This window comes from Pelobates fuscus, chromosome 8 (genome assembly GCF_036172605.1).
Source record: "Pelobates fuscus isolate aPelFus1 chromosome 8, aPelFus1.pri, whole genome shotgun sequence".
Classification (NCBI taxonomy): Eukaryota; Metazoa; Chordata; class Amphibia; order Anura; family Pelobatidae; genus Pelobates; species Pelobates fuscus.
Window position 1 is genome coordinate 47,207,990 of NC_086324.1, and position 17,202 is coordinate 47,225,191.

The 17,202-nt window shown below is 44.3% G+C and overlaps 1 protein-coding gene across 2 annotated transcripts in view; it reads right to left on the bottom strand.

Annotated features, from left to right (window-relative positions):
* The window catches only part of SESTD1 (SEC14 and spectrin domain containing 1), a 130,929-nt gene that overhangs the window by 17,123 nt on the left and 96,604 nt on the right, over nucleotides 1-17,202 (bottom strand). For both annotated transcript variants that reach the window (XM_063428674.1, XM_063428675.1), the window contains exons 8-9: nucleotides 16,023-16,078; nucleotides 11,366-11,577 (exon numbers count right to left, since the gene is read on the bottom strand). In XM_063428674.1, coding sequence (XP_063284744.1) covers nucleotides 11,366-11,577; nucleotides 16,023-16,078 — 268 coding nt within the window. The remainder of the gene's footprint in view (nucleotides 1-11,365; nucleotides 11,578-16,022; nucleotides 16,079-17,202) is intronic.

The following is a 17,202-nucleotide window of genomic DNA, read 5'->3' on the forward strand; positions in this document are numbered from 1 at the left end:
GGGGTAGGGGGGGTGCAGTGGGGGTAGGGGGGGTGCTGTGGGGGTAGGGGGGTGCTGTGGGGGATAGGGGTGGTGCTGTGGGGGATAGGGGTGGTGCTGTGGGGGATAGGGGTGGTGCTGTGGGGGATAGGGGTGGTGCTGTGGGGGATAGGGGTGGTGCTGTGGGGGATAGGGGTGATGCTGTGGGGGATAGGGGTGGTGCTGTGGGGGATAGGGGTGGTGCTGTGGGGGATAGGGGTGGTGCTGTGGGGGATAGGGGTGGTGCTGTGGGGGATAGGGGTGGTGCTGTGGGGGATAGGGGTGGTGCTGTGGGGGATAGGGGTGGTGCTGTGGGGGATAGGGGTGGTGCTGTGGGGGTAGGGGTGGTGCTGTTGGGGATAGGGGTGGTGCTGTGGGGGGTAGGGGTGGTGCTGTGGGGGGTAGGGGTGGTGCTGTGGGGGGTAGGGGTGGTGCTGTGGGGGGTAGGGGTGGTGCTGTGGGGGGGTAGGGGTACTGCTGGTAGGGTAGGGGAACTGCTGGTGGGGTAGGGGTGCTGTGTGTCAGTATCCCTCCCCTCCCTCCTTCCCTCCTTCCCACCTTTAATAAAGTGGGGGGGGGAGGGGGGTAAGCACTGCAGGGGAAGGGATCTGTGAAGCAGCTCCCGTCCTCCCGCGTGATGCTGTGTGGAGCGTTGCCATGGTAACGCTCGGCAACACTCCACACAGCATCGCGCGGGAGGACAGGGGAGCTGCTTCACAGATCCCTGCCTCCCGACACAGAAGCAGAGTAGGCGCCTGCCGTTTCGGGCAGGCAGGTGCCTACTCTGCATTAATGGCGAACATATGGCCGCGTGCCCACAGAGAGGACCCGGCGTGCCATAGGTTCGCCATCACTGCACTAGAGGCTGGATTAAGCAGCGTAAACATAGCAGTTTCTCTGAAACTGCTATGGTTTTCAGCTGCACTGTTAAAACTAGGGGGGACCTGGCACCCAGACCACTTCATTGAGCTGAAGTGGTCTGGGTGCCTATAGTGGTGCCTAAGATTCATATCGCTCTGAATCAAACCATGCACATCTGTCATCTTGCTTTAGAAATGTCTCAACACGTTGTTTTTAACAATACACATGTTAACAATGAGTTTAATGTAAATATAAGAAAAAACAGTGGCATCATCTCCTTAGAAGAAAATGAACATCAGAAACATTCAGGTGGGACTTCCAGCCGAAACATGGATATAAGGCCAGATTTCATTATCATATCAAGTAATTAATTTTAAACATCACCATCTACAATACATATTACGTGTTCTTTAAGAAAATCATGTTTTATCAGCTTGAATTGTACACTGATATAGTTGGATTCATTATCAGATCATTTAACACACGGTTTTCGCTCATGGAATGAGCAAAAGATTATCAAGATGCATAAATAATTACATTTCTAAACCGGTCTATGTGTTAATTTCCTGAATGTTCCCCATTTTCTCTCTCTTCCTGGTTGCAATCTCTTACTAAATGCTGTGTTTCCTCTCCTTTGTGTCTTCTCTTCTCTCCTTACTCACCCCGATCTTCTCTCCTCTCCCTACTCACCCCGATCTTCCCTCCTCTCCCTACTCACCCCGATCTTCCCTCCTCTCCCTACTCACCCCGATCTTCCCTCCTCTCCCTACTCACCCCGATCTTCCCTCCTCTCCCTACTCACCCCGATCTTCCCTCCTCTCCCTACTCACCCCGATCTTGTCTCCTCTCCCTACTCACCCCGATCTTGTCTCCTCTCCCTACTCACCCCGATCTTGTCTCCTCTCCCTACTCACCCCGATCTTGTCTCCTCTCCCTACTCACCCCGATCTTGTCTCCTCTCCCTACTCACCCCGATCTTGTCTCCTCTCCCTACTCACCCCGATCTTCTCTCCTCTCCCTACTCACCCCGATCTTCTCTCCTCTCCCTACTCACCCCGATCTTCTCTCCTCTCCCTACTCACCCGATCTTCTCTCCTCTCCCTACTCACCCCGATCTTCTCTCCTCTCCCTACTCACCCCGATCTTCTCTCCTCTCCCTACTCACCCCGATCTTCTCTCCTCTCCCTACTCACCCCCATCTTCTCTTCTCTCCCTACTCACCCCCATCTTCTCTGCCTACTCACCCCGATCTTGTCTTCTCTCCCTACTCACCCTATCTTGTCTTCTCTCCCTACTCACCCCTATCTTCTCTTCTCTCCCTACTCACCCCTATCTTCTCTTCTCTCCCTACTCACCCCGATCTTCTCTTCTCTCCCTACTCACCCCGATCTTCTCTTCTCTCCCTACTCACCCCGATCTTCTCTTCTCTCCCTACTCACCCCGATCTTCTCTTCTCTCCCTACTCACCCCGATCTTCTCTTCTCTCCCTACTCACCCCGATCTTCTCTTCTCTCCCTACTCACCCCGATCTTCTCTTCTCTCCCTACTCACCCCGATCTTCTCTTCTCTCCCTACTCACCCCGATCTTCTCTTCTCTCCCTACTCACCCCGATCTTCTCTTCTCTCCCTACTCACCCCGATCTTCTCTTCTCTCCCTACTCACCCCGATCTTCTCTTCTCTCCCTACTCACCCCGATCTTCTCTTCTCTCCCTACTCACCCCGATCTTCTCTTCTCTCCCTACTCACCCCGATCTTCTCTTCTCTGCCTACTCACCCCGATCTTCTCTTCTCTGCCTACTCACCCCGATCTTGTCTTCTCTCCCTACTCACCCCTATCTTCTCTTCTCTCCCTACTCAACCCTATCTTCTCTTCTTTCCTTCCTCCTCAATCTAGCCCCTTATTTTTTCCCTCTCTCTCCGTTCCTTGTGCTTTTTTCTTAGCTCTACTACGCTGGTTTAGGTTGCTGACTTTTTTCCCACTCATATGCAGAGAAGATTTTATTCTTGTTTGAAGGTATACTTTTGAGCTTTAAAGGGGTGCTACAGTGCCAGGAATACAAAGCTGTATTCCTGGCACTAGAGCTCCCTCTGCCCCCCCCCCTCCCTCCCCACCTGGGTAAATAAAGGGCGAAAAACCCTTTATTTACTTACCTTTTCGCAGCGCTGAAGTCCCTCTGTGCTGGGTCGGCGCTCCGCCCCCTCCTCCATCCCGAGTCGAGTGGGGTCTAATGCGCATGCGTGCATTGAATCAATGCTTTCCTATGGGGAAAAATCAATCAAAGGTCGGTTTCAACCCAGGAAGCCCTCTAGTGGCCACTGTGGGCAGACGTGGAGCTGCAATGTAAACGTGTTTTACATTGCAGCACTAAGTGCAAAAGGGACACTGCACCCAGACCACTTCAACGAGCTGAAGTGGTCTGGGTGCCTACAGGGTCGCTTTAAAGTCTTGCTCGTGGTGCAAACTGAACTACAATAGAAATTCACCACGCTGTGATGTCCTGCAATGCCCCCCGGTGTTGGACTGCATTTTACCGCAACTGCTGATCTTTCATCTCAAGTTACCTTCGAAAAGGGATAGGCAACCTTCGGCACTCCAGATGCTGAGGACTACATCTCCCCTGATGCATTAAGGCTGTGTGAGCATTATGGGAGATGTAGTCCACAACATCTTGAGTGCCCCTGCTTTAGGATGCATATTGGGGTGGCTTCCTTGTGAAATGTACAGACGGATCATGCATTTTTCTTTTCTTATTGTGACTTGTAATAAACTGCAAACGTTTGAATAAAAAATAAAATAAAATAAAAATTACAGATGAGTTCAGAAAATATCCTGATTAAGGTTAGTGAAGTTATTTGTGATTTTTCAAGGTTTTTTTTTTTCCCACTTGTCTAATTACTGAAAAGTAGGTGGAACAATACATTCATCAAAATAATTCTATAAAAGAATGAAAACCTTTGAAGCTTGAATGTTTACATAATTACCATTTTATTTCTTAACTATTTAATATTCTTAACAAATGTTATGTAACGCCAGTGACACAGATAAAGCAAATGTTCATATTCGATGCCCTTTGAGGAGAACGCCACAGTAAAGAGGTCCGTTTAAATGCATGAATGATGGCCGTTTCCCTGACTAATCTGGACACATCATGTTAATCATCCCATCATTTAGACAATTTGAATATTAAATTAGCTACAGACATAAAGTGCAGTTTTATAGATCCCTTCTAATGGCAACATTATAGCAAAACACTAATATTAGCTGCCAAATTTTGAAATGTTTATAAATTTACAATCAACAAAAATTGTGATGATTCATGTGCATGTCTGGCCAATTTTAATGTTTTATAATGAAGTAATCCAGGTTGAAGAAAAGACTAATGTCCATCAAATTGAAAACCCATTCCGTTATGCTCTTTATTAAAGAGTAATAACTAAAGAGGTAATCTGAGATTTCAAAGGACACTAATGATCTAATATACGTTTTACTGAATAAAACAACCCATTGTACTTTATATTAAAATATTATAGGGTTGGGTTTATGTCTTTTGTTCCTCCAACATCATGACTCAACAGGAACTGCAAGGTGCAATCTACAGATCCCAAGTAGGCCGTTGCTAATCAGTGAAATGTCACGACTCTTCGGCTAAGTATTTGCGCTTCACAGCAGGGTTTAGAAATTGGAATTTGCCAAGTGACACATGAGCGTTTACATATGAGTTTAAAAGTAGAAAAAAAAAAAGAGCGTGCCTTATTTTAATAGCACTTCTCAAAGTTCTAGATGTACCTCTCAAAAAAGAAATGATAATTCTTAAGAAAGTTTGGTGGTGTATAAAGAAAATATATTTAACATTCTAACAGGACGATTAAGAGGAACCTGACACTTTTTGGCATTGAATCAAAGTAATGCCATATTATTATTATTAATATTTATAAAGCGCCAACAAATTCCGCAGCGCTGTACAATGGATATATACTAGCGGGAGTATCTGTGTTCGATGGCAATTGGTGAAAGACTTGAACTGGAGCAAAATTGGTCCAGAGGAAACAATACAAATTGCAATGCCTGAAAATGTATTAAAGAATAACAAAATCACCTTACACCTCTCTCTATAATCTATCAACTGTAGAAGAGACATTTTTAGTTACCTTTCGGTAAACAGTTCCCTAGATGATCACTTAGTCATTGATTGTTCTAATATAATTGTTAAGTTAGAGAAAATACTTAAGACCAATTCATTGAAAAAATTAGTAGCAGACTGTAAAACACTGATAAGCAAAGAGGTACATCCCCAACCAGTTATAAAATAAAATGGGAATAAGAATTGCATATTAAAATTGATCATAAAGAGTTGATTTGAGTCCAGAAGATTGGTAAATAAAAAAGTGCATTGCCTTAAACTGGTGGAAATACATTACAACATTTTTAAACAGGTGGTACTTGGTCCCCAGCAGGCTAGCAAAGCTATATCATGATTATACAGATGCTGGAGATGTGAAGGAGACAAAGAAGGGTTTGTCCATACATGGTGGGACTGTCCGTCACTTTAAGTGCTTTGGTATATGATCTACATTAAAATACAAAAACTACTTAAAGGCACACTGTAGGCACCTAGATCACTTCAGCTCATTAAAGTGGTCTGGGTGCAATGTCCCATGTCACTACAGTCTATAGTGGTAATTATTGCAGTTTCCAAGAATCTGCAATAATTACCTTTTAGGGTTAAGTCTTTCTTGTAGACAGCCACTAGAGGGACTTCTGTGCGCTTAGACGACTTTCCAGCGTCACCAGAATCCCCATAGGAAAGCATTTAATAATTATTTTCTATTGGGATACCCCAATGCGAGCGTGACCATTGCCGCACACGTGCATTAGGTTTCCGCCGCCAGTTGACGTCGGCGGGGGAGGAGCTTGACCCAGCTTGACCCAGGGATATCGGCGCTGGATTCAGGTAAGTGACTGAAGGCAATGTGCGATGGGGGGGAGGGAGGCAAGGGGGGGCACTGTAGAATTCTACAGTGTCAGGAAAACAGGTTTGTTTTCCTGGCACTAGAGAATCCCTTTAATAAGCTCTTCATATTTGAACATAAGTTATTCTTACTTCACATAAATGTATATAATAGTTTTGGCCAGGGGCGGACTGACCAGTCGGGCACTTCGGACATGGTCCGAGGGCCCGGCTGGGAGGGGGGCCCGCCGCCAGAGCCGCCATCAGGGGGCCCGGCGGCAGGGCCGGATTGCCCCACCGCGGCCTCGGCATCTGTGCATGTAAGTGCCACCGGGTGGCCGGTCCGGTGGCACACTGAAGGGGCCGGTACATGCTGGAGCCGCCGGGCCGGGTGGCAGCCTCGCCGGTCCGGCGGCACTCCTGTCAGGCTGTCAGTAACGCTGAGGACGGAAGGAGGGGAGGAGCATGTCTCTCTCACATGCTCCTTTGCGGTTCCCACAATTCCCAGCACAGGATGTGGGAACCGCAAAGGAGCATGTGAGAGAGACATGCTCCTCCCCTCCTTCCGTCCTCAGCGTTACTGACAGCCTGACAGGAGTGCCGCCGGACCGGCGAGGCTGCCACCTGGCCCGGCGGCTCCAGCATGTACCCGGCCCCTTCAGTCTTCTCTTGGTAAATGGGAGGGGGAAAAATAAAACAGAGAGGGGGAAAAGATAGAGGCAGGGGAAGAAACAGACAGTGGGAAAATAGAGAGACAGGGGGAGGGGAAGGAAAGAGACAGAGGGGGGAGAGAGTGACACAGGGAAAGGAGGGAGAAATAGACAGGGGGGAGAGTGAGACACAGGGGGAGAAAGAAGGGGAATAGAGAGATGGTGGAGGGGGGAGAAAGAGACAGAGGGGAAGAGAGATGTGGGGTAGGGAGAGACACAGGGAAAGGGGGGAGAAAGAGACAGTGGGGACGAGAGATGTGGGGTAGAGAGAGACACACAGGGAAAGGGGGGAGAAAGAGACAGGGGACGAGAGATATGGGGTAGAGAGAGACACAGGGAAAGGGGGGAGAAAAAGACAGGGGATGAGAGATGTGGGGTAGAGAGAGCCACAGGGAAAGGGGGGAGAAAGAGACAGAGGGGAAGAGATATGTGGGGTAGAGAGAGACACAGGGAAAGGGGGAGAAAGAGACAGGGGACGAGATATGTGGGGTAGAGAGAGACACAGGGAAAGGGGGAGAAAGAGACAGGGGACGAGAGATGTGGGGTAGAGAGAGACACAGGGAAAGGGGGGAGAAAGAGACAGGGGACGAGAGATGTGGGGTAGAGAGAGACACAGGGAAAGGGGGAGAAAGAGACAGAGGGGACGAGAGATGTGGGGTAGAGAGAGACACAGGAAAGGGGGAGAAAGAGAGAGGGGATGAGAGATGTGGGGTAGAGAGAGACACAGGGAAAGGGGGGGAGAAAGAGACAGAGGGGAAGAGAGATGTGGGGTAGAGCGAGACACAGGGAAAGGGAGGAGAAAGAGACAGAGGGGACTAGAGATGTGGGGTAGAGAGAGACACAGGGAAAGGGGGGAGAAAGAGACAGAGGGGACGAGAGACACAGGGAGAAAGGAGAGAGACCCACAAGGGGAGGGGGAGAAAGAGGCAGAGGGGGAAGAGAGACTGGGAAGGAGAGGGGAGACATGGACACAGAGGAGCAGTGAGGGGGAGAAAGAAACATACAGAGGGACTGGGGGAGACAAAAAGGCACACAGTAGGGCTGTATATATAATTGGTGGATCGCCCCAGCCGATCTCTCTCCCCGGTCTGCAGGCACCGTGCGGGCAGCTGGCAGGGAGGGAAGAAGAGAGGACCCGGGAGCTTAGCCTGCAGCTTCTCTGGGTCCTTCTCACGCAAGCACAGAGCATTGCCGCAGTTACCACGGCAACGCTCCGGCTCTCGCAAGAGTGAACTCTAGCTCTGGAGCTACGGGCTAGAGTTCACTCTCAACACTGCGACCACCAGGGATTCCTGGTGGTCGTAGTAGTGAGAGTGAACTCTAGCCCCATACAAACACTGCCCCCCCACACACACACCATACACATTCACTCACTGCCCCCCATACACACACACTGTCCCCACACACACCCTACACATTTACACACATTGCCTCACACACACACATACACAGACCCCCATACTAACATTGCCACACACACCCTATATGTTCACAAACACACACACACACACACACTGAACCTTTCACACACACTGCACCCCTCACACATTGCACCACTGCTCCTATACCCTACTACAGCCCCATATCCCAGCAGACCCCAGGTAAGTTTTCAATCTGTTCTTAAACGGTTTGACTACTTACTCTGGGAGGGGGTCCTGGCCCTCCTGGCACCATAACCACTACACAGAGCAGCAGTGGTTATTGTGCATGGATTATTTCTTTAAATAATCTACAAGTGCCCCCGTAGCCAGCCAGCCAGCCCACAAGCCAACCAAGCCACCAGTTAGCCAGCCCACAGGCCAGCCAGGCCAGCAGCCAGCCACAGGCCAGTAGCCAGCCCACAGACTTACAACAAGCCACAGGCTTACAGCCAGCAAGCCCACAGCCTGCCGGCAGTAGCCAGCAAGCCCACAGCCTGCCGGCAGTAGCCAGCAAGCCCACAGCCTGTCGGGAAGCCACAGCCTGCCAGCCGCAGCCAGCAAGCCCACAGCCTTCCAGCAACAGTAATTAAGGTAGGAGGAGCCAACTTGGCCTAGGTATCAGCAAGCTATGTTGTGTTGCTATATTGTAAATAGGAACCAGAGTGTTGGAGAGACCCCCCTCCAGGCCCCCATTAGACTCCATTGTAGTCTCTAATGGGGCTCGAGTAGATTCTTTCTAACACTCTCTAAATAACACTGAGATAGCCTCTGCTAGAAAGACCCCCCCTCCATGGCCCATTAGCCCTCAATTGTAGTCTCTACTGGGGCCTTGAGGGGATTATTGCACTTTTGTTCCTTGTGTCTAAAGATTGTGTAGGGTGTGGCTGGAGGCGGGACAAGGGTGGGGCTTGCTACGGAGCATGGGTGGGGCCTGTAAGGGGGCCCTTGATTTATTTTGCCCGTGGGCCCTGAGGGTTCTCAGTCCGCCCCTGGTTTTGGCTCCTATTTTTTCATAGTTATCCATATTCTGACTGCGGCAAAATTACTAGTGGCTAGATACTGGAAAAGAGCCTTAACACCGTGCTGGTCTGTAGTTAAAGAGCAGTTGATTTATCAGATAAGAGAGCGGTATCTGTAGATCATCTGGAGATAAATTTGAACAATGGATTGAGCGAATATAAAAGTTATGAGGGGTGACTTACACCTGACAAAATGAATCTCTTTTTAAACAGTGACGCCTGACTTGGCATAATCTGACCTGGAGCCCTGCTCTCTTCCCCTTTCCCTCCCAGCAAGGAAATGTTATTTGTAGTATGTAATATGTCTGTAATGTTATTGTATGTGTTATATTGCTAATCAGATTGATAGGTTTGGCTATGTAGTTCATTTTGGTGCGAGAGTGATGGTGTGAGAGTGATGGGTGTGAGAGTGCTGGGTGTGAGAGTGCTGGGTGTGAGAGTGCTGGGTGTGAGAGTGCTGGGTGTGAGAGTGCTGGGTGTGAGAGTGCTGTGTGTGAGAGTGCTGTGTGTGAGAGTGCTGTGTGTGAGAGTGCTGTGTGTGATGGGTGTGAGAGTGCTGTGTGTGATGGGTGTGAGAGTGCTGTGTGTGATGGGTGTGAGAGTGCTGTGTGTGATGGGTGTGAGAGTGCTGTGTGTGATGGGTGTGAGAGTGCTGTGTGTGATGGGTGTAAGAGTGCTGTGTGTGATGGGTGTAAGAGTGCTGTGTGTGATGGGTGTAAGAGTGCTGTGTGTGATGGGTGTAAGAGTGCTGTGTGTGATGGGTGTAAGAGTGCTGTGTGTGATGGGTGTAAGAGTGCTGTGTGTGATGGGTGTAAGAGTGCTGTGTGTGATGGGTGTAAGAGTGCTGTGTGTCATGGGGTGTGAGAGTGCTGTGTGTCATGGGGTGTGAGAGTGCTGTGTGTGATGGGTGTGAGAGTGCTATGTGTGAGAGTGATGTGTGTGTGTTTGGGGGGTAAAAAATAAAAATAAAATAAAGCAGTTATAATGTCCCCCCCCTCCCTTCTTACCTTTAGCCTGGGAGGGGGGGGGACTGACATTGTGGTATCTGGGAGGGGGGTCCAGTCACTCGCACAGCATCCCTGGTGGTCCAGTGGGTGAGTGAACTCTAGCCTGCGAGGCTAGAGTTCACGCTCGCGAGATCCGGTCGTTGCCATGGCAACGCGCCGGATCTCGCGAGAGGAACCCAACGGAGCTGCAAGATAGAGCTCCGCCGGGTCCTCTCCCTCCCTCCCCAGCCGCAGATCTATTCAAGTGGGCCGGTGAGGGAGATCTTTGATCTCCCTCACCGGCCCTTCATGGCACACAGCGGGCCGGCGCTCGGATAGTGCCGGCCCTACATAGACCGGCAGGGGAGATCCTGGGACCTTCCCCTGTCGGCCTCCGCCCATGGCCACCGCGGCCCACCGGGCATTTGCCCGGTGTGCCCGATGGCCAGTCCGGGCCTGCTATCGTGCAATCTAAAATAAAGAAATAAATAAATATCAATAAAAAAAAAAAACCCTGCAGTGCCATTTAGTAGCCTCCCAAAAAAAATAATATTTGGAAAAGCTCAGACCCCCTTGGTAAAGATGCAGGTTCATTTACTAAAGTGAGAATTCAAAGTGATTTTAAAATTTCAGGCCAGAGTAGACAAACTAAAAGCTTAGGTGACTTAGAAAATTTCCCAGTTCGGCTATTTTGAAACTCACTTTGAATTCTCACATTAGAGATTAATCTTGAGAGGTTGCATCTTGAACGAGAACCTGTCCTAAAGTGGAGTTGTACTACAGCTATACTCTTACTAATGTACAGCCTTCACGGTCCAATTAATTTACCGTAAAACTAGCAACAGGGATAAAACAGATATATTGAAGATATTTTTTTCATTATTGAGAATATGTTTCTTTATATGGGACTATTGCTTTTCGCCAAGTAAAACAACAGATCAAATTCGTATCTTGTAATACCTTTTTTAATGGCCTTACAGAATTTTGTAATGACAAGCTTTTGGGGAGAACCTCCCTTTCTCAAGTCTAAAGCATTTCTGAGCAAAGACGTCACATAGAATTCAAAGTTGAGTTGTGATACAGTGGTTAAAGCGAAGTGAGTGCAGATTATTATTATTTAATTATTTATATAGCGCCAGCAAATTCCGTAGCCCTGTACAATGGATAAGACACAGGTTTGATAGAAAATGGACGTAGAATTACTGAAGGACAACATGGTTTGTATTTCCTATAAGCCATAAATTGTTAAGTGAATAGCCAAACCGTGAATCCACACAAAGTAATAAACAAGAACAAATAAATGCAAAAGAATTCTGCAAATCATGTCCTTGTTTTATTTGAGGTGATGCAATGTAATTTTTATGTTTGTTATATTTATTTGGGGATATATTTATTTTTACCTGCATAACTTTCTGTTGGACCTCATCAAGTTGAGTGCGTTTACTTCTTTGTCTGCATACTTCCTGGTATCTGGTATATTGCTCTCGCAAAGAGTCGAGAAGCTTCATGACCTGAGGTTGTGCCAGAAGTTCATCATCCATTGGAGACCATGAAACCCCTCCCTCAGACCCATTGAACCTGCGTTGCTGTAGTTCAGAGAGCAGCTCGTGTCCTTCAAAAATAAAAAATAAAACAGGGAAAAGAAAAGCACTTCATGAAAGAGTGGGAAAAATGCACTAAATACACTATTCCTGTGATAAAATGACTTATAATATATCATTTCATGAGTGTGTTAACTGGTGAAATAATTAAGCACAAATCAACAAAGAGCCCTTCTCCACACAAAGGAAGAAAAAAAAAACATAAAAAGCCAAATAGATTCTCACTTTAATTTTAGTAAATGCTCACTATTTCTCTGTGGCAGCAACTCTGCATTGTTAAGCATACAGTAACAAATAAAGAACCTAAATGAAAATATTTAATAGTAGTGCTGCAAACATACTTCCTTCTGATATATTTCAACAGCAGATTATTAAACACTAACACTGTAATCTTCTCTACAGAGATTTATTTACGAGGCATAATTAAAGTATACAGCCAGTACCTAGAATGTAATAACAGAACTCAATGCTTAGATGGTTTATGTTCTGCTCTTATCTAACAAACTTAAATACAGACTATTTTTACACTACCACTTGACAGTCATATACCTCTGATATTACATTCAGCACCATGTATTGCCAGATGGGCCGTTTGCTAGAGTAAAAGGCTAGTTGTAAAACCAATCATATAGGATCTCTCTAAGAGTATCTGAGGATTAAAGGGTAATTAACATATCAACCTTTTAGGCAGTTGTCTGTTTAAGACTGCTACAGTCATATTTAAACCGAATGTTTCACATATAAATTATTGATCAAATCACAACATTCTACACTAAACAAATGAAGTAAAATGATATTAAAGGGACACTATAGTCACCAGAACAACTACAGCTTATTGTATTTGTTCTGGTGAGTATAATCATTCCCTTCAGCCTTTTTGCAGTATTTACATTACAACGTAGGGATACCTCCACCGGCCACTCCTCAGATGGCTACTAGAGGTGTTTGGCTTGTGCTTGCTCTGCCCCTGATCTGTCTCCTTGACAGTCTTAGCCAATCCTATGGGGAAGCATTGTTATTGGCTCAGAGAATCACTACTGATGAGGTTATCCAAGCAGGCAGATCAGAGGCAGAGTCAGCAGCTGCAGACTTGAATAAAAGTAAGATTTTAATACATTTAGGGGGCAATGTTGGCTAGGGGGTGTTAGATGATTGATTTAACACTATAAGGTCAGGAATACAAGTTTGTGTTCCTGACCCTTTAGTGTTCCTTTAAAGACAAAGAAACATTACATATTACTGGTTCTTTCTAGACATAATGCTGAATCAATAGCAAGGTGACAAATTGGACACCTGTACCGGTAGCACAGTCCTATAATTACCAAGCCATATCGAAGAAACTGTGAAGAAAGCCCGTGAGTGTAACAGGATGTGACATGCATTTGCTAACTCATCCCATCACACGCTATTGCAATGAGCTTCCACTACAGAAATAAATGTAAGGATGAAAGTCATCTGCTGTTGTACCGAGCATGAGTGGGAACTTCTGTGTTTCTGAGCATATGCTGAGTGTGCATAATGTTGAGTATTACCCAATCACTAGTGCTTCGACAAACCGTGTTACCAGAAGCTGTGTCATGAACAAGAGAGTAAAACGATGCACATATTTTTATACCTTTTCTAGCAAACAAAGCAATCACGCTATATTCATTCCAATATTAACCAGTGATCATGCTTTTAAATCATTTATTTAGGAGTGCCTTGAGGTATTGCTCTAGAGTGAAGATTGATATGTATACAACTTAATTTTACATTTTGTTACCTTATTCTGTGAACAACACTGCACACAGATAACAGGGCCATGAACTAAAATTCCCTCTTAATTGATACTTTATAGCCACCCAACACAGAGCTGCCTTTCATAAAATCAGCCCGTGCCACCCATAAACAGTTTATTGAATCAGGCATGTTATATTGCCATTTTGCATGTTGTTTTTTTTGTGTCTTTAACAAAGAAAAAAAAAGAAAATGATCTCGGGAAAAGATGTTGAGTAGTAAATTGTTCCAATGTAAAGTTTATCACACAGCACGCTTCATCTGGCTACTGGCCTTTGTACCAGACTTATAAACAATTATTTGTTGGCCTGCTGAAAGGACAGCTTTCATTATCTTTCCACATGAACAGCCTGGTGTTTCTTTCACATTAAAAGACATCCTGCACAGAATAGACATCCATACACAGAGCTGCATCTGGCTTTCCCTTACTGCCAAATCCTGGACACTGAAAAGTTCCAAGGCATTCTGTGAACTCTCCCTCTAAGCATCTTAGAACATTTAGAACACAATTCTTTCTAAACATCTTAAATCATTTGAAGCCAATAAAGCAGAGGTCTTACTTCAGCAAATTTGTGAAACAGTCAAAATAATCAAGGCAGAGACAACTATGAAACAGATTTATATAATTAAACATGGCTTTTCTTTAAAAAAAAAAAAAAAAAAAGGTCAGAGGGCTATAACATTTTTTTTTTGTTTGTTTTTTTAAAGTAGAGTTATTGGGTCTATACACTCTACTGCCACTTAAAAGTACACTTTTGTGTTAGGAATACAAAGCTGTATTCCCAACAATATAATATTCGTCTGTCCCCACTACAGCGGTAAAAGGATCACCCGCCCTCCCTTCCCCCCCCCCCCCCCCTTACATTATACCAGCTTACACTTACATTATACCAGCGCCAAGGTCCCTTGGCACTGTCTCCGTTTCCTCCTTTGTCATCATCACGGGGAGCTTCATGCGCATGTGCGGCAATTGCTGCTCATAAATTAGACCTTCCCACATAGAAAGGTCAGCTGATGCTCTCGTCCAAACAGTGACTCCCCATTCACTAAACTGGCTTGGAAAAAGTATGCACCTTTCTCAAGCTAGTTTAGTGAATGGGAAGTCAATGATTGGCCGAAACCATCAGTTGACCGCTCTCATCCAATCAGCCGCGCCCTTGCCCAGTGGCACTCCGTGCTTCCTGAATCTGAAAATTCAGAAGTCAATTGTCTCCTGGGAGGGAATGGACATCACAGCTGGAGGCAACTTTAAATGGTTTACATTGCAGGGCTAAGGGAAGAGGGACACTGCACCCAGACCACATCAAGGACTTAAAGTGGTTTGGGTTCCTACAGTGTCGCTTAAAAGTATTAAAATGACTTAATTATTCACAATATAAAGTAATACCAATTAAAAAAAAATCCTATCCCCCTACTTCTTTATTTTACCCTCCTTAAACACAGTCCTGTTAGTTCTAAATAAATTGTATCAAGACTATGCTAATAACAGTAGTTGTCAGTTTCACGTGAAACCTAATTTAAGTTTTTAAAGTTACATAAATGATTAGACAAATGGTATCATATTCCTGATGAGACAAGGCCAAACATTGTAAATGAAAAGGGGCAATGGAAATGTATTTTTCTTGATGCTGTTTGCCAGACATAAATGACACCGCTTATAATGATGGAATTGTCAAGTCAAGATGGAGTTGTATAGTGGCAGAAAAAAAAGGTATATATTTCTCCATTTCTTTTTCACACCTCTCAAATACATATTTACTGAATATAGGGGGATAAGTAAAACATTATAATACAAATCTTGGGGTGTGACAATTCCTCTTTATTTATAATAAATTATTCTTTCAAATTTAATTCATGGTTGAAGTCTTTTTTTTTTTTTTATCGGGTGAATCTTACAAAATATAATTTTTTACATAACTCACTGTTGGTTTGCTGGATTTAGAATAGGAAGTTAGTATTAATTGGGAAAGTGTGTTCATGCGACTGCTTGAGTCACTGGGAACATGTGAGTAAACCTGCAACACTTTTAGTTTTAACCTATTTAGCACAAACATGTTTTTTTCCTAAAAAAATCGATTGTCACAATAAAGGTTTGAACAGCAATACACAACTGCTTGGGATTGGCTTGTCAATGTATAAAAATTCACATTAGCTGTTCTTATAACATATATATGCATAAAAGTATGTATTTAATAGATCCTGTTTTTAGATCCCTTAATGTACAGATGGCGATATCATCTGTACATTGTTGCTGCAAAAACGCAAGTTGACTGCCACCATCAGCAGGAATATTAGTGGGAGTTATTGTCCTAGGTAGCAGCTGATATTGATAGCAAACCTAATCCTTAACACAAAAACAAAACAAAAAAACCAACATATAGCATAAAATAGATGCAACAAAGAAGTGTTGAGTATTACATGGAAACATGAAAATGCAATCTCAGTGTTCTTAAGACATTCATAAACCACTTGAACATTGGTCTCATTGTATATTGTGATGTCTCCAGAAACCATAATGTGATTCACCATTATTCATCCTCTATATACATTTTAAGGATACACAATTTAAAGGCAATAATATACGGTATGTGTCTTTTAATTTTATTTTTTGTTTATTTTAAAGATTTAAATGTTATATTATGAAAATGTAGTTGCTTTACAAGTCAGAAGACGTTCTTACCAGTTTGTAGAACAGTTTCTGGGTCAACAGAGGGTAGATAATTGAAATCCATGCTCCTTAAAAATAAATAAATTCACAAATTAATAAGACCATATGATAAGCATTGAGTTTTTAAATGAGGTCATTTTCAGGGGATATCTTGATCAATTTTTGCTAATCTTCATATGCCACAACGTTGGTTTCTCTTATTAAATCAAGTTAACCCTTTCTATACTGTAAAATTTGGGAGTTCTTGTTTAACCCCTTAAGGACCAAACTTCTGGAATAAAAGGGAATCATGACATGTCACACATGTCATGTGTCCTTAAGGGGTTAACAATGTGAATACTGTGGGATTTAACCGATTACGCCCTTTTTCTTTTACTTGGGTCTGAATATATTCATTTTTGTCAATTATATGTAGTTGATTCATTTGATTGGAGCCCTTTTTTGTTAATTATGCACCATACTTATAGGTCATGGTTGTAAAACTGTGGTAGCTTGACAAAGACCCTGCTGGGTCGAAACATTGCTGTTTTGCTCTATATAAAACTGCGATTTTGGCTTTTATCCTTAAGTGCCTGCGTCAATATATATTTTTAATATAAATTATAGTGACAGCTGTAACATGAAACAACAAAACATCTCGACTATAAACATACCAGAAACATAAATCCATTATTTTAACTGTCACTAGTAGGAATAAAAATTAATTTTAGTTCATATCTTTCACATACATGACTACCATACAAACAGGTATTCAGTGAACACAGTTTTCGAGGTGATACTGCTTGGTGTTGACAGCTAATTAATGACAATGTAATAAGGAAGGCAAACATAGATTCCAAGAGAACCGTTACAATGTATATTTGTAAAGATGTAACAAGGTTTTGGTTGTTAGGTACTCTGTGTTTTTTTTTTAAATATACTTGACATAATGTTATTAGACTATTTCCAAAGTTATCCACTGTGATCATTGATGGGAGAATAACACGTTAATGAAACCTGTAATCAGAATGTATGTATCACAAGTATTTACAAAATCCTTCTGGACCTTCTGAAAGGAATCAAAGCTCAACAGAAGCTAGCAGAGAATTCTGTAAATTGTTGCACAGTGACCCGGCAATACCAGGAGAGATCACAACCCGTTTTATATGGTAAAGAAGGGAAAAGGAAAAACATACTACATAAAACTACATAG